The 22,830-nt window shown below is 50.6% G+C and overlaps 2 protein-coding genes across 8 annotated transcripts in view; one reads left to right on the top strand and one right to left on the bottom strand.

The window, feature by feature from the left end:
• Positions 1–232: 232 nt before the first annotated feature.
• LIG3 (DNA ligase 3) lies at positions 233–15,489 on the top strand. 3 transcript variants are annotated; one of them, XM_063402515.1, is made up of 20 exons: positions 233–396; positions 658–1,220; positions 1,707–1,823; positions 2,472–2,669; positions 3,034–3,185; positions 4,086–4,252; positions 4,886–4,963; positions 5,042–5,210; positions 7,414–7,569; positions 7,980–8,111; positions 8,889–8,968; positions 9,365–9,452; positions 10,275–10,352; positions 10,601–10,724; positions 11,039–11,181; positions 11,988–12,062; positions 12,624–12,770; positions 14,000–14,174; positions 14,761–14,852; positions 14,964–15,489. In XM_063402515.1, exons 2-20 carry the CDS (start codon positions 677–679, stop codon positions 15,195–15,197), a joined length of 2,949 nt encoding a protein of 982 aa, XP_063258585.1. In that variant the 5' UTR covers positions 233–396; positions 658–676; the 3' UTR covers positions 15,198–15,489. The 3 variants fall into 3 exon arrangements, with proteins under 3 accessions (XP_063258585.1, XP_063258584.1, XP_063258583.1); XM_063402514.1 differs by having other exon boundaries at positions 14,961–15,489; XM_063402513.1 differs by having other exon boundaries at positions 14,761–15,489.
• Positions 15,490–15,717: 228 nt separating this feature from the next.
• RFFL (ring finger and FYVE like domain containing E3 ubiquitin protein ligase) overlaps positions 15,718–22,830 on the bottom strand; it is a 29,491-nt gene continuing 22,378 nt past the window's right edge. For all 5 annotated transcript variants that reach the window (XM_063402518.1, XM_063402519.1, XM_063402522.1 and 2 more), the window contains 5 exons: positions 21,191–21,595; positions 19,646–19,732; positions 18,930–19,137; positions 18,612–18,635; positions 15,718–18,122 (listed from right to left, as the gene is read on the bottom strand). In XM_063402518.1, coding sequence (XP_063258588.1) covers positions 17,941–18,122; positions 18,612–18,635; positions 18,930–19,137; positions 19,646–19,732; positions 21,191–21,595 — 906 coding nt within the window. In that variant the 3' untranslated portion in view covers positions 15,718–17,940. The remainder of the gene's footprint in view (positions 18,123–18,611; positions 18,636–18,929; positions 19,138–19,645; positions 19,733–21,190; positions 21,596–22,830) is intronic.

The following is a 22,830-nucleotide window of genomic DNA, read 5'->3' as shown; positions in this document are numbered from 1 at the left end:
CCCGGGCATTATCCCGGTGCCTCCTCAGGGCACGGACGCTCCCTGGCCCCGGGCATTATCCCGGTGCCTCCTCAGGGCACGGACGCTCCCTGGCCCCGGGCATTATCCCGCTGCCGCCTCAGCCGCGCCCGAGGCGGGAAAACGCTCCCGGCGCGTGCCGGGGGCGGGGCAAAGCGTGCCGGGGGCGTGGCCTGCGCGTGCCCGCCCCCTTTGCCACTGTTCGGGCCGGAAGGGGCGGGGCTCCATGTGGCGCGCGTGCGTGGTTCTACGGAAGCCGGGCGGGCTCGCTCGTGTCCCGGCGGCGGCTGAGGCGGCGACCCCGGCCGGAGGGGCTGGGGGGAGTCCCGGGGGTCCGGACGGAGCGAGGAGCGCGATGGCGGCACCGTGAGGAGCTCGGTGAGCGGCGGAGGGGCGGCCTGGGGCCTGCGGCGGCGGCGGGAGCCGGTGGTTGGGCCGAGGCGGGCAGGGCGGGAAAGCGGCCTCGGGGCGAGGCTGAGGCGTGAGGGGAGAAGGGGCGGGAGAGGGCCTGGGGACAGGGAGGGCGCTGTGAGGGGTCGCGGTGTGGGGGCGATGGACGCCGCTGCGGAGCGGGTGCCGGGCCGGGGGCTGGGGCCTGGGGCCGCTGAGGGTGCTCAGTGTCCCCTGTGTCGCTCGCAGCGCCCTCAGCACGGACTGGATGCCCACGGGCGGCAGGACGCTGTCACACGCCGCCCGCGCTCTCGGCAGGGGCACAGCGCTGTTCTGCCCTCGCCCGCAGCTCCCCTTGCCCAGGCCGTTCTCCTGCTGTGCCGGAGTCAGCCCCGCTTGCTGGTGCCCGCTGCTGTTCCGGCCTGTCTCCGTGCCATCCCCGAACCCACGCCGCGCTGCCGGCGCCTTTCCTCTCCCCCTGCTTTTGGGCAGCTGGACGCGCTCGGCCTGCGCGGCTGCGGAGGACATGGCAGAGCAGCGGTACTGTGTGGACTACGCCAAGCGAGGCACGGCGGGCTGCAAGAAATGCAAGGAGAAGATCGTGAAGGGCATGGTGCGCATCGGGAAGATTGTTCCCAATCCTTTCACCGAGTCCGGGGGGGACATGAAGGAGTGGTACCATGTCAAGTGCATCTTCGAGAAGCTGGACAAGGCCCGGGCCACCACCAAGAAAATTGAAGACATCACGGACTTGGAGGGGTGGGAAGAGCTGCAGGATGAGGAGAAAGAATTAATCAACAAGCACATCTCAGGTGAGGCACTGATGACACTGAGGAAGTGCCAGGGTCACTTTTCTGCTTACTTTAAAGTTATGCCAGAGGTTGTCACCCAGTTGTGCCCTTGCCATGAAATCCTCATGGATTTATTTGTGTGGTTTAGGGTGTGGTGCTGCTCCAATCCCTGTCTCAGCCCTGTAGGAAAGGGAAGAAAGTTTCACTTCTACAGTGACACTCCTTGATTCATTTGTCACAGCTGACTGGGGACAAGCCCTAGGTGATTTAATTCATGGGCAAATAAAACCCCTGAGGAAGAATCAGTTATTTTCCATTCACGCCTTTTTCTGTGATCTTTAATAAATTACATATTCTTCTAACTTTTGTTATCTGAAAAACATCAGGTTTTTTTTTCTCCTCCAATTCCCTTTTCTGTTAAGGCTTTTTGCTTTGTAAGCTACATAATATGGTGAGGGATGTATGAGATTATTCATGACTGCCTCTTTGAACCTTTCTGCTTTCCAGAAGCCAATTCCAAGACTGGAGGTACCCCCAAGAAAAAGGTGATAGTGCAGGCAAAACTCACTGCCACAGGACAGCTGACCACAAAAGATCCCCCAAAGAAGTTCTCTGGATTCTCTGGTAAGAATTAAAAAACTGATTCTGGGAAATCAATTTATTTTAATTTCAATATCAAGAGGAGTTTTAGCTTGGCTCAGATCAGTAGTTTTTTATCTATAGATGATTTAGGGGTATTTGTCAGAAGCTGTCAGTCTTGAAAGAACACCTTGAAAGATGTTTGAATGTCCAGGAGCAGCTGCCAGCAGGACAGGCCATCTGTGAGCTCTGACTGACCTAACACCCACCTGGAACTCCACCCCAGAGCCACAACACAGCCAAAGACATCACCTCCCTCCTGTCAGGGATTGCTGTCAGGAGACAAAAGGGAAATGGGACATATTCCCCCATTTTAAAAATTACCTTAGGGAAACATCTTGCTGTGAAGGGCAAAAGTCTATAAAGTAGAAAAAAAATTAGTAAGACAGAGGCATCTGGAAGGAGAAACTCATTTTCACCACGGTTTAGTCATATTTTTCTGGTAAGAACTAAGATCTAGGAAATTCTGGTGTAATGTGTAGGGTAAAAATAGTTGGAAGGCTTTTGTAAAAGTCATAAATTCTGAAGCTTTGCCAGCACACTGGGATCATTCCCAGCTTTGCCAGGCAGAGGCAACTTCAACATTTGCTCTGTATTGTTAAAAAAAAGCAACTTGTGATGTGTTTGCTGCAGCCAAGCCAAAGAATTCTGAAGATGCCCCTGCAAACTGTGCCCCCAAGGCCAGCCTGTCTGCAGCCAGGTGTGACCCCAGGCACAAGGACTGCCTGCTGCGCGAGTTCCGCAAGCTCTGCGCCATGGTGGCCGAGAAGCCCAGCTACAACGTCAAGACTCAGATCATCCAGGACTTCCTCAGGAAGGGATCTGCAGGAGGTAGGGCTCCAGCGTGGAATCCTCAGCTCTCTCAGAATCAGCTTCAGCCTCTGATCTCAAAAGGAAAGGTGGGAATTAAAATCTGATTGTTTGTGCTGCGGGGATTTCTCAGCTGTGGAGGTAATTTTTGAAAATTGAACTCTTCAAATAGCAAATTCAGACAAAAATGTCTCACTCAGGTATTGTAGGTGCCAAATTCAGTGCTGAGATCACATTTAGAGGCAAATTGTGGCTATTTCCCCTAAGAATTCCAAGCCCCAGCTGTGCATTTTATCTCCAGGGTTGTGCAAATGTACACAACCAACCAGAGCCTGGACATGAAAATAAATCCTCACAGTTACAATGTGCTTTTCTTTTTTTCCAGATGGTTTTCATGGTGATGTATACCTGACCATTAAGATGCTGTTACCAGGTGTCATTAAAATAGTTTACAACTTGAATGATAAGCAGATTGTAAAGCTGTTCAGCAGGATTTTTAACTGCAACCAGGAAGAAATGGTCCGGGACCTGGAGCAGGTGAGTGCAGACAGCAGCTCTTTTAATTTCTGCTGTTCAGCCCTTTGCTTATGGAAATTCTGTAATGGTTTAGGTTTTTTACTCCTTAGCTGGACTGTTAGAATGGGAGCTGGTGATTTATTTTTGCTTTTGTTGGCTTTAGCAGTTTTGATAGCATTTTCTGCCATCTGGAACCAGTAGAAAATCATGTTTGAACAGAAAGCAGGATAAGAATTCACCTGGCAAACCTTTAGAAAGCAAGACTGAAATTTTCTAGGCGTAGTGGGCTGCATCTGTTTATCTAAACTCCTTTGTCTGGCACATTCCTACAGAACTGATTTATATTACTCTTTTTGTACCATCACATATCAAAACCTGGCATTCAATTAACAGACCTGTCACTGGCAGCTGCACTTGGTTGATACAATTAAGCTGCTACAATTGCAAGTGCTCAGTTGTGCCTTGAGTCCCTGTGCACAGGAGCTGGTGATTGACTGTGCACCCTCTGATTCACTGCAAGGTGCAGAAAAGGGGTGAATTAGATAATAAAGGTAATTCTTTCATCTCTGTTCATTGCCTTGCTGTGTGCTGCCTTCTAGTGACATCACTAGCCTGTCCCACATCCCTGGATTTACAAGTGGATTCATCCTGAGGAAATAAAGGGTCTCTGCTGCTGCAGCAGTGAAAAATAGAGCCGTGAGATGATGCTGGTACTTTTAATTACCTTTCTTGGCAAATTAAACAGCTGAGCAGCTTTATGTGTCGTGGCAGCTTCTTTAAGTGTTCGATTCCGATTTCTTCATGCAATTCCAGCATCACTCCTGTCCTTTATCCTCACTGGAACCATGCAGAATCCCCAGTGGCACCCCCATTCTCTGGCCTTGCCTCTCATCCACACCCTGGTTTTGTTTTTGGAGACAGGGAGACGTTTCCGAGACCATCCGGATCTTCTTCGAGCAGAGCAAGACGTGTCCTCCAGCAGCCAAGAGCCTCCTGACCATCCAGGAGGTGGATGAATTCCTCATCCAGCTGTCCAAGCTCACCAAGGAGGACGACCAGCAGAGTCTCCTGCAGCAGATCAGTCGCAGGTGAGGGAAGGAATCAGCCTCTCAAGGTTTGCCCAGGCACTGGAATGGTTCTCTACAAGCTGGAGTAGGTGAAAAATTAATCATGAGCCACCCAGACTGAACTTAATTAGCATCTGTAAGCTGCTGTTAGTGTGATTGAGATACCTTGACAGCAGTGGAGAACATTCATGGCTCTTGTGCATGCCAGAGAGCTTCATCCCTGCCTGTCAGCACACTTCAATCAAACAAATGATTTGCAATACTACCCTAATGGTGTTTAGCTGTTAATTAAGTTGCTGGTTTTAAGTATGTTGGGAAAAGCCTTCAAGTAATTTAGACAAAGATTCTTGGCCGGGCTCAGTTTGTGTTGATCTGAGGCTGAGGATTTTCCAATCAGGTACTCTTGATGCATAAATTAAGTAAATTTTGGAAGGTACATCAGCACTGAGGGAGAGTTAATGTTGGCATAAAGATGCTGGAAAGCCTTTTGGATATTCCCTTGTGTCTCTGAGGTGTCACTAGGAACCTGCGTCCTCAGTTTTGTTTAAACCATCTGCAAAGGGAGCACCTTTGTTTAAGAGACCTGGATGAGTTTCTTCTTTTCAGCTGGAAAGTTGTTCAGTTCACACCTTTGCTGAATCTTCTCTTCTCCAGGTGTACAGGCAATGACCTGAAGTGCATCATCAGACTCATTAAGCACGACTTGAAAATGAACGCTGGAGCAAAGCACGTGTAAGTGACACAGAAACGCTCATTTCCTGAGGCAGCAGCAGCCCTGAGGCTGATCAGTGCTCCCCTCTCCCACTGCAGGCTGGATGCTCTGGACCCCAACGCCTACGAGGCCTTCAAGGCCTCGAGGAACCTGCAGGACGTGGTGGAGCGGGTGCTGCAGAACCAGCAGGAGGCTGAGAAGGTGCCGGGGCTGAGGAAGACCCTGAGCGTGCAGGCCTCGCTCATGACCCCAGTGCAGCCCATGCTGGTACGTTGGGTCCCCTCCTGGCAGCCAGGCACGGAGCAGAGAGCCCCCCTGGCAGGGCCAGTGGCAGTGCAGGGCTCAGTGTTTAACCCCTGGCAGGGCCAGTGGCAGTGCAGGGCTCAGTGTTTAACCCCTGGCAGGGCCAGTGGCAGTGCAGAGCTCAGTGTTTACCCCCCTGGCAGTGCCAGTGGCAGTGCAGGGCTCAGTGTTTACCCCCCTGGCAGTGCCAGTGGCAGTGCAGGGCTCAGTGTTTAACCCCTGGCAGTGCCAGTGGCAGTGCAGGGCTCAGTGTTTAACCCCTGGCAGCGCCAGTGGCAGTGCAGGGCTCAGTGTTTACCCCCCTGGCAGTGCCAGTGGCAGTGCAGGGCTCAGTGTTTAACCCCCTGGCAGTGCCAGTGGCAGTGCAGGGCTCAGTGTTTAACCCCCTGGCAGTGCCAGTGGCAGTGCAGGGCTCAGTGTTTAACCCCCTGGCAGTGCCAGTGGCTGTGCAGGGCTCAGTGTTTAACCCCCTGGCAGTGCCAGTGGCAGTGCAGGGCTCAGTGTTTAACCCCCTGGCAGTGCCAGTGGCTGTGCAGTGTGGGCTGGCAGTGCAGGGCTCAGTGTTTAACCCCTGGCAGGGCCAGTGGCAGTGCAGGGCTCAGTGTTTAACCCCTGGCAGTGCCAGTGGCTGTGCAGTGTGGGCTGGCAGTGCAGGGCTCAGTGTTTAACCCCTGGCAGGGCCAGTGGCTGTGCAGTGTGGGCTGGCAGTGCAGGGCTCAGTGTTGTTTATCAAGGCTGGTGAGGGGCTTGGAACACCAGCCCTATGAGGAAGCTGGGGTTGTTTAGACAGGAGAAAAGGAGACTCAGGGGTGACCTTGTCACTCTCTACACCCTCCTGAAAGGTGGCTGTATCAGGTGGGGTTGGTCTGTTCTCCAGGCAGCACTGACAGAATGAGAGGGCACAGCCTTGAGCTGCACCAAAGGAAATGTAAGTTGGATATTAGGAAAAATTTTTTCACAGAGAGAGTGATAAATTACTGGAATGGCCTGGCTGGGGAGGTGATAGAGTCACCATCCCTGGATGTATTTGAAAAAGACTGGATGTGGCACTTGGTGCCGTGGTTTAGGTGAGGTGTGAGGGCATGGTTGGACTCTATGATCTTGGAGGTCTCTTCCAACCTTGTGGTTCTGTGAATTCTGTGTAATGCCAGTTTAAAAAGCATCTCCTACCCCTAAATACTCAATACACTCACAACCTGCACCTTCAGTGCCACTGCCAAGCTAAAACCTTGCCTTGCTCTCAGTCTTGCTCTCAGACTTTTGTATTTGTTTGCTGTCATTGCAGAAGTTGATCCTTTCTCTGGAAATAGTGTAAGCTTTCCAGTGGATTAGAGATTCAGATAAGTCTGGCTTTGTGTGTGAACAAAGCAGAGTTAAATATTTACTTCTGGGCTGAGCACACTCCTACAGAAGGCACAGTGCAGATTTTAAAGCATTTGGAGGGGATAAGCACTGAAAAGCTCTAATTATCTGGGCATATGCAGATGATTCTAAGTAAGTGAATAATTAAGGAAAACTTGGACTCGCTAACAGATGTTCTGGACAAAAAGCTCTACAAGAGAATTCACTGTAGCTCATTCCTGAACTTAGGTCAGAGTAGCTTTATTTTCCATGTATCACCTGGTGTGGGGAATCAAAGCCCAGAGCATTCTCAGAACCTTGTGCAAATACAGCAGAGAATACAGGGTTCCACCTGAGACCTTGCAAAAGGCTTCCACATTTAGAGACCATGAGTAAGAGTGTGAGTTAGCTTAAGCAGAGACATATGAAGCTAGGTAGTGGAAAGTTTGAAGGTTTTAAAGTTAAGATGCAGAAGTAGTTATAGAGGTAATAAGTTTTAAGGTGTAACAACACAAACTGTTAGTTTGTGTGTCGTTAGAAGATTGGTCAAGAGAGTCCACACTGTGGCAGAGATGTATAAGACAAATCAATTAGGGATTGGTGTGAAAGTAAAAACATTCTTTGTGGCAGTAGTTGATTGGCTAATTAACCTTTAAGATACCTTGTAAGCTGGGATCTTGTGGCTGCTGACCACAAACTCCGTATGCGGTGAAGACGTTCTCACCCTCCGTGAAACCAAAGGCACTGAATCGTGCTTTAAACACCTCTCAGTGGTCCCACCTCCTCAAGTCCCCCCAGCGTGGGTTTTGGCTGCTCTCTCCCCCAGGCTGAGGCCTGCAAGTCCATCGAGTACGCCATGAAGAAGTGTCCCAACGGGATGTACGCCGAGATCAAGTACGACGGCGAGCGCGTGCAGGTGCACAAGAACGGCGATCACTTCAGCTACTTCAGCAGGAGCCTCAAACCTGTGCTCCCCCACAAAGTAAGCACTGCCTCACCCCTGGGCCAGCTCCTCCTCTGCACTCCCAATAGTCTCCTCTGGGCAAGGGGGATTCCTTCTCTTGTAGACTTGTTCCTAATTTAGGTGGATGTGTGGAATGTGGAAAAGCAACGCTTCAAACTGTAATCATTTAATTCTGGTGCACATTAAGGGCTTGAAATTAAATTTCATCTCTCTGCTGTAGAATCCTCTTTATGCATTTTGGGAGCCTTGGTGCTGGTTGGGTGACTTAGTTCTGTTTATGAAAGCCTCATTTTTCTATTTATAGACTGCTGTGGGTGATAGAAGTGCAGATGTGCCTCTTATACTTGTGGAGAAAACACCTGCATTGGAATGAATCCCTCTCTTCAGCCAGTTATTTTTCTTTTTCTTTTTTTTTTCCTTTTCCCAAGGTAGCCCATTTTAAGGATTTCATCCCCCAGGCTTTCCCTGGTGGGCAAAGTATGATCCTGGATTCAGAAGTTCTCCTGATTGACAATAAAACTGGGAAGCCACTTCCTTTTGGGACTCTTGGTGTGCACAAGGTAAAAAAAAAATTAAATAAAAATGTTTCTTTTGTGTTTGGAGGCTATTACTCTGCTGACTTAAACATAGTGTGTTATCACAGGATAATTTCAGAGCTCTGGTGCTTGTTAGAGCATTTGGGGAAAGAAATAAGATTATTGAGAAGGGTGATATTGAAAAACTACTGCTCTAATACAGTAGATTTGATATTAACCTGACCACTGGCAGGACATTAATGGAACTTAATTTCAAGGTATTAATATTAAAATACTAATTTTAATTTAATATTACAATAATACCAAAAAAACTTTGAAAAATCTTGCAATTCTGTCATTGTTTCTCATGGCTTGAGCAATGTATGGCAGCCTGGGAGAGCACAGGGAGGCAGTGATTATTCCATGTAAGTGTTATGTAGTGCTTGTGTCTAGACTGAATGGGGGTGAGGAAGAGGACAGGAAAATGAAAATTAAACTATAAGTACTTAAGGTAAAAGTAGCCATTAATCTGCTGTCTGTAGAAATGTGTTGGGGTTTTTTGTAGCAGTAGTGACAGATGTTGCATAGCCCAAAGCCATTAATATTTTTAGCATTATTTCCCATTCCTAGGAAATGAACATTTTTTATCTTCGTAGCTTTTGCTTGGACACATTCAGTGTAAATCTTAATTCTCAGAATGCTTCTTTTAGAAGAGGCATAAGCTTATCATACCTAAAATAATACAGGGATAAAACCCCATCCTTTTACTACTTTGCTAAAACTGTTTGCTGTGACTGCAGAATTGTGTTAATTGCATTTCAGAAAGCTGCTTTCCAGGATGCCAACGTTTGCCTGTTTGTGTTTGACTGCATCTACTTCAATGACATCAGCCTGATGGACAGGTGTGTGTGAGGGAGAGTGCCTGGGCTGGTTTCCCAGGATGAGCGGGCTGGAAAAGGCCAGGAATGCACACAGACCAGTTCAGCTGGGCTGTCACACTGGCCACTCACTGGGAAATCAGGGCAGCCTGGGAGGGACCTTGCTGTGCCAAGGAGTGTCCCCTGTGGAGCTCCTCTTGTCCAAAATTCTGGGATGAGCTGCATCTCAGCTGCTCATCTTACATCCTCTAAACACGCTGTCAACATTGGAATTCCCACTTTATCTCTTTCTGGAGGAAAGTAAAAACAAGTTGTCCTCTCTGGAACTCTCAAGGCTGAATCATTTAATGACTTTAGGAGCTTTTTTCAGCGTTGCTGTTGAATTGCTGCTTGTCCCTCACTCTCCATGCCCTGCTCTAGGCCCCTGTGCGAACGGCGCAAGTTCCTCCACGACAACATGGTGGAGATCCCCAACAGGATCCTGTTCTCGGAGATGAAACACGTCACAGTGAGTCCAGTGTGCCCCACAGCCCTCACCCTGCTCCTCCACCCTTGGCTTTTTCTTTGGATTAACTCTGCAGGTTCACCCTGGCACAATGGTTCTCCTTCTGCTCTGTGTGCAAGACTCCCTGAGCCAGCGTTGTATTCCCATCTTTTCCTGGCCCCAAGCCCTTCAGTGCAATGTTAACTTGCACACCTCAGCTTTTCTGGCTTGTTAATGATCTTGTGGCCACTGTCACTCTGGCCCTGTCAGGAGGAGCTAAACCCTGTTGTCACTCTGTCTGTGCAGTGTGACTGAAGGGAGCCAGGCTGTGCCACTTCCCAAACTGGCACAGCTCAAGCACCACACAGCCCTGAGACATCCTGCCTGTTAAACCTGCATTTGGGCAGCAGCATGCTGGGATTTCCCTTTGATTATGCACAAGCCTGATGTCCCATTATTTTTCCCTCTGCTGCTGATTTCTGGGGCTCCTTGGCTTTTTGGGCAGAGGAAGGTTCATAGGTCCCAAGGCAGACGGATGGAGAAGGAAACAGGCACTGCTGGCTGAGCAGATCTGATCTGGGACACAGCCAGGGGGGCAGCCACATCTCTGAGGGGTATTTTTTAACCAGACAAACCTTCTCTTTTGGGGACGTATTCCCAGCTCTGTCACTGCGTGTGCAGCAAAGAGAACACATACAGGATTCTCCTTGGAAAAGTGTTACAAAATTACCTATTCCTCCCTCTGCATGTGCTTTGGATTTAGTGTACCACTGCTCCAAACAAAAAGCCTGAAGACCTCAGCTCTTTTTAGAGTCCTGAGCTAACCATGGTCCCTCTCCTTTGCAGAAAGCCTCAGATCTGGCAGACATGATCACCCGAGTGATCCGGGAGGGGCTGGAAGGGCTGGTGCTGAAAGATTTAAAGGCAAGTTCCCATTCACTCTGCACTGGTGTAAGCTGGGAGTTGTGGAATGGCAACAGAGTCAGCTCTGAGGCAGACTCACACACTGAGCATTCTGGAAACATCTCTGGCTTCTCTCAGTGCTGACATCCAGGCCAAGCTGCTCCTCCTGCTGTGCTCAGGAGCTGCAGAGCTGGGTACAGCCAGGGCTGTCTGAGGAGTGCTGCCCACCAGGGGCTGTCTCTGAGGGGGCTCTGCCTTCCCTTGCACAGGGCAGTTATGAACCAGGGAAGCGCCACTGGCTGAAGGTGAAGAAGGATTATCTCAACGAGGGGGCAATGGCTGACACAGCTGACCTGGTGGTGCTGGGGGCTTTCTATGGACAAGGCAGTAAAGGTAGGTCTGGAGCTGGCACAGATCTGTTTGTTCAGGGAGCTCCCAAGGTTTTCCTGTTCCAGGCCTCCAGAAGGAGGTGGCTGGAGCAGTGTTTACCACCATGTCCTTGCTGTGGGTTTGCTGTGGTTGGCACAGCAGAGCTGGAGGTGTGGGGCTGGGCTGTTGAACGGTGCAGGGGCTCTGTTCAGCTTTGTGAGGGGCCCTGCAGCCATCACAAGCCCAGGCCCCTCTGCCTGCCAAAGCTGGAGGAGGTTTTGGCTGTGAGAAGCTGTGCTTTGTGCTGTGGGGGGTGTGCAGCTGCTGTCCCTGTGCAGGTGGCATGATGTCCATCTTCCTCATGGGCTGCTACGACCCCAAGAGTGAGAAGTGGTGCACGGTGACCAAGTGCTCTGGCGGCCACGACGACGCCACCCTGGCACGTCTGCAGACAGAGCTGGACATGGTGAAGATCAGCAAGGTGAGAGGGGGAGCCAAGGGATGCTCAGCAAAGGGCTCAGCTGCCCTCGAGGTGCTGCTCCAGTGCAGGGTGGAAATGCTCTGCCAGGAGTGAATCAGAGCTGAAGCACATCAGGCTCTTGACACCAGTGAGTGTCAGAGCAGCCAGCCCTGGAGGAGGCACTGCCTGTGTTCTGTACCCAGACACTGAGTGGGAAGCCAGGCACCATCTGTTCCCTGCTAGGACAGAGTTTTGTTGGGAAGATAGCAATTTTTGATCTGGATTTTGAGCACATTGTGATTGGCAAAGGCAGTCACTAGATGGGGCTGTGGGAGGGAGGTGCTGGGTCGCACTCTGGTCTGGTGGCTCCATAACCTGGGGTTGGAGTTAAAATTTCTGTGAGTGACTTACCTTGCTTTTCAAGGCTGGACAAGTAAACAGAGAGCTGAATTTTAATATTACCTTGACATCCTGAAGGCCATTTGCATCAAAGTTGTAGAATCTTTTAAAAAATGGGTAGTTTTACATGAATCACAATTAGAGCAGCTGTTCTTGTTTGACACAGGGAGTGACAGGAATTGAGGGCTGTGTTTCAGGCAATGTTTGTGATTTTCTAGATGAGATAAACAGCTGCAGATCAGTGCAAGTTTCATCCATGCAAAGGCAATGCATGCAAATGCATGCAGAGGCATGCAGAGGGAGAAACAATGTGATACCTCTGTGCTGATCTACTTCTAGGTTGTGTTTCAGCAGCTCCTGGTGTAGAATTAGGTTTTTTATATGATGATATGTGTCAGTGATTTTAATTTAGTGCTTTTAATTAATAGGATCCCAGTAAAATTCCAAGGTGGCTAAAAATTAACAAAATCTACTACCCAGACTTCATTGTCCCAGATCCAAAGGTAAGTGCTCTCATAATCATTTAACATTTAACATTTCCCAGCCCTTATTCTGCAGTCTTCTAAAAATCCTTTAGAAGGACAACTTAGAAGTTGTCTCTGTTACAAAATGAATCTTCATACTTGGAACGGGAAATTAAGCACAAGTTTTTATCTCTCAATCTTGCAGGTGCATTTGAGGCTAAGAGCTTCATGAAGAAATCACACCTGCAGCAGTTTTGGGAAATATTCTTGTGCATTAAATCCCTTCCAGAAGTGAGCTTAATTTAAATTTGAGATACGAGAGATCTGACTTAAAAGGGTTGAAGCCCAACTGCAACCCCAAAGCTGCTGTTGTTGCAGGGAATGTGTCAGTATGCCCTGCATGCCCGAAGGAGAGGGTGTTCCTTAGAAATTGGCATTTTGTGTTAGTGGAGGATCTGTGGCTTAGTGAAAAGCAGCTTTTCCTAATGAGGGTGAGCAGGAAGGTGTGAAGGGAAGCTGGGGTGGAGAGAGAGTGGGGCTGAGACCCCTGGAGCTGTCTGCTGAGAGGCCAGCAGTGTGACAGGTTTCCTCCCTGTGCAGAAAGCCCCGGTGTGGGAGATCACGGGGGCAGAGTTCTCCAGGGCCGAGGCGCACACGGCGGACGGGATCTCCATCCGCTTCCCGCGCTGCACCCGCATCCGCCACGACAAGGACTGGCAGAGTGCCACCAACCTGCAGCAGCTCAAGGTGGGTCAGCACGGCCCTGCAGGGCTCTGTGCGTCAGAGACAGGCAGGGCATGCACCTGCTGCAGCGCTCTGTGCTTCAGAACAACGCAGGGCATGCACCTGCTGCAGGGCTCTGTGCTTCAGAACATCGCAGGGCATGCACCTGCTGCAGGGCTCTGTGCTTCAGAGACAGGCAGGGCATGCACCTGCTGCAGCACTCTGTGCTTCAGAGACAGGCAGGGCATGCACCTGCTGCAGCGCTCTGTGCTTCAGAACAACGCAGGGCATGCACCTGCTGCACTGCTCTGTGCTTCAGAACAACGCAGGGCATGCACCTGCTGCAGCGCTCTGTGCTTCAGAGACAGGCAGGGCAGCTGCTGCCTGTGCTGGCACCTTCCATTCTCCCTTTGTGCCAGGCTCGGGGTTGTTCTGCTGGGGGCCCTCTCAGGTGCCCTGAGCTGTTGTGGTGTTGTGTCTGTCAGAGAGGTCTCTGCTGTCAGTTGTTTCCATCAGCTCTTGTGGCAGGGTGAGGATTTGCCCTCCTCAGGGGTGGCCACAGAGTCACAGAATGAACTCGGTTGGAAAAGACCTTTTGAGGTCAAGTCCAGCCATGACCCAACACCTCCTCATCAGCTGAACCACTGAGAGCCACGTCCAGGCTTTTTGTAAACACATCCAGGGACGGTGACTCCAGCAGCTCCTTGGGCAGACCTTTGTTCTCTCCATGCTCACTCAGTTCCCATCAGTTGGTGAGACTGGGAGAAGCCTGTGGGGCACAGGGGCCAAGTGGCACTGGCCAGGACCCTGGGGCTGCAGCCACCCCTCACCCTCCTGTGCAGAGGGGAGGGAGCCTCGGGCCAGCCCTGTGCTCGGGGGATTGCTGCAGTTTGGGGCTGCCAGGGCTGCTTGTGCCACAGGAGCAGGAGTGGTGCAGCCCCCAGGGCTCGCCAGGATCCTCGTGGGGAGGAGAGAGGAACAAACCCCTCTGCAGATGGGCCCTGCCCACAGGGAGCACCGGGCACTGCTCATCCTCCAGGCTCTGGTGAGTCAGGCTCTGGCTCTGCAGCAGATGGTGTGGATGTGGCTTTTGCTTCTCCCTTAGTGCCAGGAGAGGGGTGGAATGCAGGGAGCTGGGACAGAGCTGACAGGAAAATGACTGCAGAGAGGTGCAGGAAGAGAAAGCTGTTGAGCAAACACTTCAAGTCTCATGTCCAGTGTCAGGTGTGCTCAGTGCTGTTTCCTCCGGGCAGGAGCTGTACCAGCTCTCCAAGGAGAAGGCTGACTTCAGTGTTACGGCCGGGGAGGAAGATGAGTCCACAGCTGGCAGCAGTGGAGAGAACAGTGGGAATTCCAGGTCTTCCACACCTCACAGCAGTATTAAGAGTCCCCCAAACAAGTCACCTGCAAAAGCCCAGAAGGCAGAAGGTAAGAAAGATGATGGTGCTTTCAGGAAGGAGCCTGGGGCTGTGTCCTCTGGCTCTGGGTCCTTGCCTTGATGATGATCCCACCTTTCACACGGATCTCAGGGATAATGGGCAAAGCTGTTCAGATCTGGGTTTGGCCCAGTAGGAACTGAGTAGCCACAGCTCTGAGATGTTCTGGGCTTGGGAAGAGATGGATGGAGACAGCTCTGATGATGCTGTTGAGGTTGGTGTTCCCTGCTGCCATTTGTGCAGGTCACAGCGTTTGGTGTGGGATTGTTGGCCAGGAGCCAGTATTTAATTTGATTTGGATGGAAGGGAGCCGTGGCTGGAGGTGATTCCAGGTGAATGGGGCTGGAACAGGAAGCAGATGGATGAGCAGAGTGGGGACAGCACGGAGGGCAGGTGGCAGCACGAGGCTGCCCCACACCAGTGCCAGCAGACAAATGTGTCTCACTAGGCACAGTAATGCATGGATCTCCCAGAAAGAGGGGAGGAAAGTTTTCCCTGCTGCTCTTTGCTCTCCCCAACATTAAGACACAACCAGTATCTGGACAGAGCACATGCACAAGCCAAACTTTTGTTTTTAGACAGCAAAGGAGTCATTGGATCCCCTCAGAAATCCGAGGAGAAACGAGGGGAGAAGAGAAAAGCATCAGAGTTGGAGGACAACGGAAAAAAGGTACAGGACAGCAGCCCCAGCAGGGTGGGGGGAGGCCGAGGCCGTTGTTTTCTGTTCACTGCCCTTCAAGGACCGCTTTGCCCAGGCTCTGCTTCTCCTCCCCCTCAGCAGCCGCTGCTGGACATTTTCACGGGGGTGAAGCTGTACCTGGCGCCCTCGGTGCCGGACTTTGCCCGAATCCGCCGCTACTTCATCGCCTTCGACGGGGACCTGGTGGAGGAGTTCGACACGGCCTCGGCCACCCACGTGATTGGGGACATTGAGGACAACCCCGGGGCGCAGCGGGTGACGCCCCGGTGGATCTGGCAGTGCATCCGCAAGCGCAGGCTGGTGGCCCCCTGCTAGCACAGGGCAGGGCTGGCACAGACACGGGGATAGGGAGGAGGAGGGAACGGGGGATCCCTCCAGGAGGGGTGGATAGGAGGGAAAGGCCCTCAGAAGTAGCCACAAGGATCCAGAGCAGCCCTATGGAATGAATTAAAGGAGTTCTCTGAACTGCTGAATCCCATTTTCCTGCCCGTACTGTAGGCCACCGCCCTTATCCAGGTGCTGGTTTAGTCTCCTTGGGTTTTTAAAGTTTGGGTATTTTTATAGATAAAGAAATAAAACTGGAGCAGCTTCTCCTTTGCTGTCAGGACTTTGACTTCCCAAAGGTTCTTCTCTTCCTGTTCAGGAAAACAGATCAGCAGCTCCGTGGGACTCTTGGCTGTGGTGCCAAGGTCATTTGTGTTGTCAGGTAATTTTTTTTCCTCCTCTACCTCTTCTGTACCCCCCACTAACAACGTTTAAACACCTGGGATCCCAATTTCTGGCTGAGGTTCAGCAAAAGCTGTAGGATCTCTGCTTGTAAGAGTCAGAAACAAAGTTGACTAAATCACATTCCAGCTTTATTATAAAATTATAAACCCAAACTTCTGTACCAAAACTAGTAAGTTTAACTGTCATAGTACCAGAGGATTTAATAGTGAATAACGTGCCCTTTCACATAGAATATTAACTTTTAAACTCTTTAAACAATGTACAGTGTACATAAAGCACATAAATATTTCCATTTACTTTATTAGTTCAGAACATTATATTCCTTTGGATCATTAATCAGTTTCCTCCAGGTTTTGATTTTCCTTTAAAAACAACTCACTTGTGTCCATAAGGGGAGAATCCATCTCTACAAGGGAGACAAGAAGAGTCCTCCCTTCACAAAGCACATTTTGGAGTCACAGGGTGGGTGGATCTTCTCATCCCTAAAATTTCAGGCATTGATCTGCAGCTTGATTTATCTGCTGTAGAAAACAAGCCTACCCTCTACAAGGAAAAGTACATCTATCCATAGGGGAATCATCTTCTTCCTGCTAAATTCCCCCAGCCCTGAGTTTATTGAAAAATATGACAACATGAATTTTCACAGTGAATTGCTAAATGAGGCTGTTCAGTACTATTTGTATTCCTGCAGCTCCTCAAGGTCCCTGTGCCCTCTCCAGAGCAAACAGAGTCACTTCTTACCTGCCCTCTTTTCTGTCATCCTGCACTGACTTGTGCAGTTTGTTCACATGCTGGATCTGTTAAACCTCAAAGATTAAAGAACAGCCTGACCTGGGACAGAGCAGGACTCAGAATGCTGAGTTCAGTGAACTGCTGCAGGTTTGTGGAGCCCCCTCAGTGAGAAATCCACACCTCTCCTGCTCCCCCTGAGCCGTGGATTCCTCATCTCAGGAGCTGTTTGGCTGCAGCACTCCCTGCAGCTGAGCTGCTGCTCCTGCAGCTGGCCCTGCTCAGAACACACACGGGGAATGCACTGCTGCTGTCACTGCCCCTGCACAGGAGCTTTGGTGCTGTCCCTGCAGCTGCACTGGGGGGACTCACGGGGTCTGTGCTGTTCTCTGCTGGAACAGGGAGCCGTCCCCGTCCCCACAGCAGCCAGGAGAGCTCTGCCCAGGGGCTCTCCCCTCACTGCTGCCTGCACAGCCCCATCTGAGGGACACTCAGGGCAGCAGGAGGCTGAGGCTGTGCAGGAAGGGAAGGGAAAATGCACCAGTCACCATCACCTCCAGCAAGTCTCTTCCAGCTGGACACACGGGCCAGGAGAGCTGTCAGGGATCAGGCCACAGCCCCCTCATCCTCACCAGAAGAAAGGACAAAATGCTTTTGATGAGCAGTGGAAGGTGACAGAACTGTACAGGTGAGCCCTGGGGAGGATGGGGGAAGCTGATGTGCAGTGCAGATTGCTCATGGATCCAAGGGAGACACAGGCTTTCTTCCATGATTCCCTTCTAAAAAAAGAAAATGTCACCTTTACTTAAATATGATTGTGTAGCAGTGGAGTCCTCACAGCTCTGCAGTTTCCTCACTGAGCCCTGGGGAAGTCTCAAGCCTTGGATTTGTTACTCCCTCAGCAAATGAGGGCAACTCAGTTTGAGCCCCACCTCTGGCACGTGCTGCGAAGTCAAAGTCGACAAAATCAAACCAGAACCCTCCCTCTGGCACAGAAACAAAACCCAGCACACAGGGCAGAGCTGAGCCTTCCCAGCCTCCCTCTGCAACAGTTTTCAATAATACAAAGACAACCTTGATATAAAATTCCACATTTTTCCACAATTGCACTAGGCTGGAATTAGGGAAAGCAGGGGCAGTCTGCCTGTCCTGCAAGCACAACAATTTTACATTAAATTAAAAATAAAAGTAAAATTAACAAGCACAGTGACATTTTAATCTTTGAAAACCAAGTTGTTGCCGGGCATAGCCTGAGCAGCAAAACAAAGGACACTTTTTGAGACCCCAGTTCACTTTTATTATTCAGAGGAATATACAAAGCCTCTGGAGCTGATCTTCCTGGTGGAAAGCTGGGCATCCATCTGTCCTCAAATCACCCTAGGATGGAGGTGGTTAATGATTGCTGGCAATGCTCTCCGAGGAGTCCAGGCACTGTGGTGTAAAGCACGATGGTGGGATGAGCAGAGGTGTGGCTTGAGCAGAGCAGCTTTCCCCAGGTTCCTCCTCCCCTCCCTCGCAGGAGTCCCTGCTGATCTCCAGGGTCACTCGGGGCTGTGGCACTGAGGCTTTAAGGCACGGCAGGCCTGAGCCCAGAGCCCCTCTATGTCCTGAAGACGTGCACGGCCCTGATCACGTACTGGCGGCAGATGGGGCACTCGCTCATGCGCTTGCCGCACTTGGTGCACGTCACCATGTGCCCGCACTCCAGCAGCACGCAGTCGATGGCAGCGTCCATGCAGATCCTGCACAGGTTGTCCTCGGTGCCGGGGGGGCCAGCGCCACCTGAGGGGACACCAGAGCACGGCTGGGTCACACAAAGGGAGGTGGGGCTGAAGGGATTCCCTAAGGGACAAGGACTGCAAAGGGATTCCCCGTGTGGCTGCTCCATCAGCTGGCAAGGAGCGGTTTTAGCTTTTACACAGTAATTTCTGTGAGGTGGAAACAAACATCACTGAGGGTCTCAGTGATGAGGCAAATAAAGCAAGATGGGCCTCTCTTCCCAAGTAACAGCACAAGAGAAAATGACCTCACGTTGTGCCAGGGAGGTTTAGATAGAGATTTTTCCTGATAGCCATTTTCAAAAGGGTTGTGAAGCTCTGGAACAGGCTGTGAGGGCAGTGGTGGCATAAACAACCCTGGGGAGGGGGTTAAAGGCCATGTGGATGTGGCATCTGGGGACATGGTTATGGGGTGGCCTTGGCAGTGCTGGTTGGACTGGATCCTGGAGGGTTTTTCCCAATAAACAACTCCATGATTAAGGATCTCACTCACCAGTTTGATCGTCGGTGTCCGAAACTGCAAGACAAGAAGAGAGGGAGAGAAGCGTTACCAGGCAGGGGCTGAAAACCTTGAGGGAGTGGCTAAACCAAAACTGCTTTTTGCTGATCACCATGGGAAGCTCAGGGACAGGTTCAACAACTGCCAAGAACTTTCTCGTCAAACAAGCAGAGCTCAGCTCCTTTCACTCTGTACAAGGCTCTCCCTCCCTCCTCAGTTTGCCTCACCAGAAATGTGAGGTGAGTTCCATTTCCTCGTGTCTGTAGAAAGGCTAAACCCGGGGAACAGGCACACGTTTGCTAAGTTTCTCACCCAGGTGCTGCAGGTCCTTCTCTCTGTAGAGGCGAGTGACCCTCTCCAGCAGCTCCCACTTCTCACAGCAGCCTTTGTAGTTGACGAAGTTGCGGGCGAGGATTTCCTTCAGCTGCCGCACCGAGAGCGCGTTGATGTCGCCGATGCTCGTCAGGTCGGACAGGGAGGCCTTCCTGCCCAGCACCAGGTTATCCTCGGAGTCACTGGACTGGGAGGGGCAAACAGGGACTCATTCCTGCCCTCAGCACCCTGAACCACCATTTCAATCAACTCCCAGCATGTGCGTCAGCAGAATTCAGGGCAGCGTGTACGGAGAAGTGGCTACTCTGAATTCATCTATCAGAAACACAAAGCTTGAGGCAGAATTAAGTAATTTCTGCTATGGTGTCCAAGTGACACCAGTTCTTTCTGCATGTGGGGGACAAGATGATGCCATAGAAGAGGTTACATAGAAGGGTTTGGTCAGTCTCAGTTACTGTTCACCTCTGGCAGCAAATCCAGCCCAGGAAACCTGGTATTCCCTGTCCCTGGTATTACCTGCTGCCCCTGGTATTCCCTGAGCCCTGGTATTCCCTGCCCCTGGCATTCCCTGAGCCCTGGCATTCCCTGAGCCCTGGCATTCCCTGAGCCCTGGTATTCCCTGCCCCTGGCATTCCCTGCCCCTGGCATTCCCTGCCCCTGGTATTCCCTGCCATCCCATTCCAGGACACACAAACCTCTATCTCGTCCTCTGCTGCTGCTTCCTCTGCTGCATTCTCAGCTGCTGTTCCATAGGCCGGGCTCGGAGGCACATGACCATTGGCCTGGAAGAGGAAATAAAGCTTTTGGTTTCTGGAGGGAAATCAACTCCAGGGCAGAGTCACTGCAGGCCCTGACCTCTGGAAGGACATGGGCAGGACAAGGCACAAGCCAGGCACACTCACACAAAGCAACCCTTGCTAAAGCTGAACCTTGAAGGCCCCAGTACAGAACTCCAGGCTGGATCAGACCAGACTTACACACAATTTGTGTGTGTGTATGTGCAGTGCTCCCCTGAGGGTCACACTGTGCTCTGGTGGGATGTCAGAGCTCTCAGCTCTGCAGAACCCTCCCCTAACAGAGCTCAGCCCTTCCCAGTAACCAGGAAAAGCCTCCTCAGAGGGGTCTGCAGAGGTCAAAGAGTGAGGGAGCAGCAGTGACAGAGCTGCAGAAGGAAAGCTGGGCTTTTGAAAGCTTTGAACACTTGATCAAATGAGCAGTGTAATTACAGCTGACTCACCCCCAGCAGCCACTGCTCCCTCTGGTTTCCTACTGACAAAGAGACTGCAATGTTACCATCCCACTTATCCAAGTGGGGACTTGTTAATATTTACAGAGCCCAAGAGTAACAATCAGGATCAAAGAGCCTGAACTGCAGCACCGTGTCAGGCAAGTCGAGACAAGAAGCTGAAATGGATCATGGGGCAGTGAGGGAAGACAGCAGAGCTGGTAAAAACTGGAAAACCAGGCAATGAAAATGCTTTTTAATGATTTGTAAAAAACGTTCTCCCAGGAGAACTCCTTCTTTTGAACTAGATATATCTGCTGAGGAAGCAGAAGACACTTTTTTTACACACATTTCCACAGCTCTGGCCCACAGGGAACTGAATACACCCATTAACTTTGTAATAGGACAAGGAGCAGATGTCAAACACTGAGTAAACTTTCCTTAGCAGGAGCAGAAAGACAAACAAAGCAAGGTCAATAAAACATAATCAAGCTCAAATGCCCCTGCCAAGGTTCATCAGAACTGCAGGTTCATCATAAACCAAGACTTGGCAACAGACTCAGGGTTTGTCTTCTATTGATCTGAGTGCAGGAGACACCATAAACTTCACCCCCCCATCACCTCTGATCAGTTCCAGCTCCAAAACTGCTTGAGACTGTGCTTGGTATCTGGCACAGGAGTTAAAGAACAGTATCAATCATTTAATTACACCAACAAACACGTGCCAGAGGCCATCAGCAAGTACCAGAGGAAGCAGTCACAGGAGCATCTGTGACAATGGAGGTGTGGACCAGAGCACCAGAGGAACCCATCCCAGAGCACTGAGGATGTTCTGAGTGATGTTCGATATATTCAGCACTGCCCACCAAGTTCAACTCCACAACAAATGGCACATCAAAGCTAGTGACAGCAAGTCACAGCTTTACACAGCAAAACCACATGCAACATCCTGGAAGTTAATCCAAGAGTGGAGATGAATGAGTTTGCAGAAGGTGGTTCTGGCCAGAGACTGTACCTGTTGGTGTTCCTGAGCTTCTGAACTTGAGATGGGATCTGCAGACACTGAGGACTCATCGTGTGAGGTAGGAGAGGCCAGGTTGGTTGGGGGGTGACTCACAAAGTCCTGCTGTCCAGGGGCACTGGTATTAAACGTGTTTGTTCTTATCTGATCTTCCCGGGTGATTGCAGGCTGCTGGCCAAGGATCAGGAATACCAGGTCTTCCTTTTCACGACAGAACTCTGTGGAAATCTCATGGAGCGCCAAATAATCCCGCAGGTCCTTCACCTTCATCTTGATCAGCTCCTCCCGCTGGAACGCCGTGGCGCGGAACCGCTGGCACAGGTGGCAGAGCAGGGGCCCGCCCTCGGCCTGGTTTGAGCAGGACGTGCAGAAATTCTTCTTACAGTCCAGGCAGATGTGCTGGGAAAGAGAGGGGAAGGAATGAGACCCAGCCCGTGCCCCGTGCCTGCAGCACAGGGCAGCCACAGGCAGTGCTTCCCTCCCGGCCACAGCCAAAGGAAGCAGCAGCTGCTCTTAAAGCACAATCAAAACCTTCCCATCCATGAAAAAGTGCCAAGGGGTTGTTATCCATGTTCCTAGAGGAGGAAAAGGATTGATCCCTGAGCAGTGGGCAGGTTTCTCAGTTTTAGAGAAGCCCGTTCCCACTCCATTTACCCAGAATGAAATGTGAGATCCTGACAAGTTTCCCACATGACAGGAATTCTCTGCACCTGCTCATGCAGTTTAAGCCAGAGGAAATCAGGAGATTGAGGCAGCAGACGTGTAAGTGAATTCCAGCTGGTTGTGCACATTGTTTTTAAGTAGTTCCCTTCAATGCTGGAGCTTCCTAATGCACAGAACATTCTCTTTCATAAATACCTGCTATGAATGACCTTCCACCCATTTTCTTCCCTCCAATTTGCTGCAATCACAGAATGAATCTTTGTTTCACCGTAAGAGGGACAGGGAACAGCAAGGTCTCACAGACCTCAAACAATCTGACATTTATCTATACAAAAAGAGCTTATTTTGAAAACAATACGCACACTTTATATCAGTTAGTGCTAGACAGAAAGTGTTGGAAGTTTTGGAAATATTATGTCCCAGACAGTTAAAACTTTACAGATTAAAAGCTGTTGTTAAATGTTTGTATTTGATACTGTTCTGATCTGTCACTCAGGGCTTGATTTCAGCAGTTCCAAGCACTCACAGTCCGTGCTGACCTCTGCAGAAACTTGACTGCCCAACCCTTTGGAAAAGCAAATTCTACATTTTCCAATGGGAACTGCAGCAGAACAGCCACATCAGGTGCCTGTTAAGAAGTCCTAAGGGAAGAAAGAAGTGGTTTCAGTGGTGGTTAAAAATGCTAATTCACAGCCTCAGAGAAGCCAAGCACTCTGTGAAATCCTGACATCCTGATCCTTCAGAGCTGTGCAAGGAAAAACACACAGGTGGAGTTGAAGAAGTAATAAATACAAATTCAAATACAAAAATCTGGTTTATGAACTGCTCTAGTGATTGAAGAACATCTCTAACTTCCCAGCTGAAAGAAAGCAGATGTTGCTGGTGTTTTACAGGGTGTAAATACACTGCTTGCTTACAAAAGCTCCTTCTGATGCCCTTTTCAGCCTGAAACCCTCCCTGCTCCCCAGTTA

This window comes from Prinia subflava, chromosome 8 (genome assembly GCF_021018805.1).
Source record: "Prinia subflava isolate CZ2003 ecotype Zambia chromosome 8, Cam_Psub_1.2, whole genome shotgun sequence".
NCBI lineage: Eukaryota > Metazoa > Chordata > Aves > Passeriformes > Cisticolidae > Prinia > Prinia subflava.
Note: the sequence above shows the minus strand (reverse complement) of the source record. Positions and strands in the feature narration are given on the sequence as shown.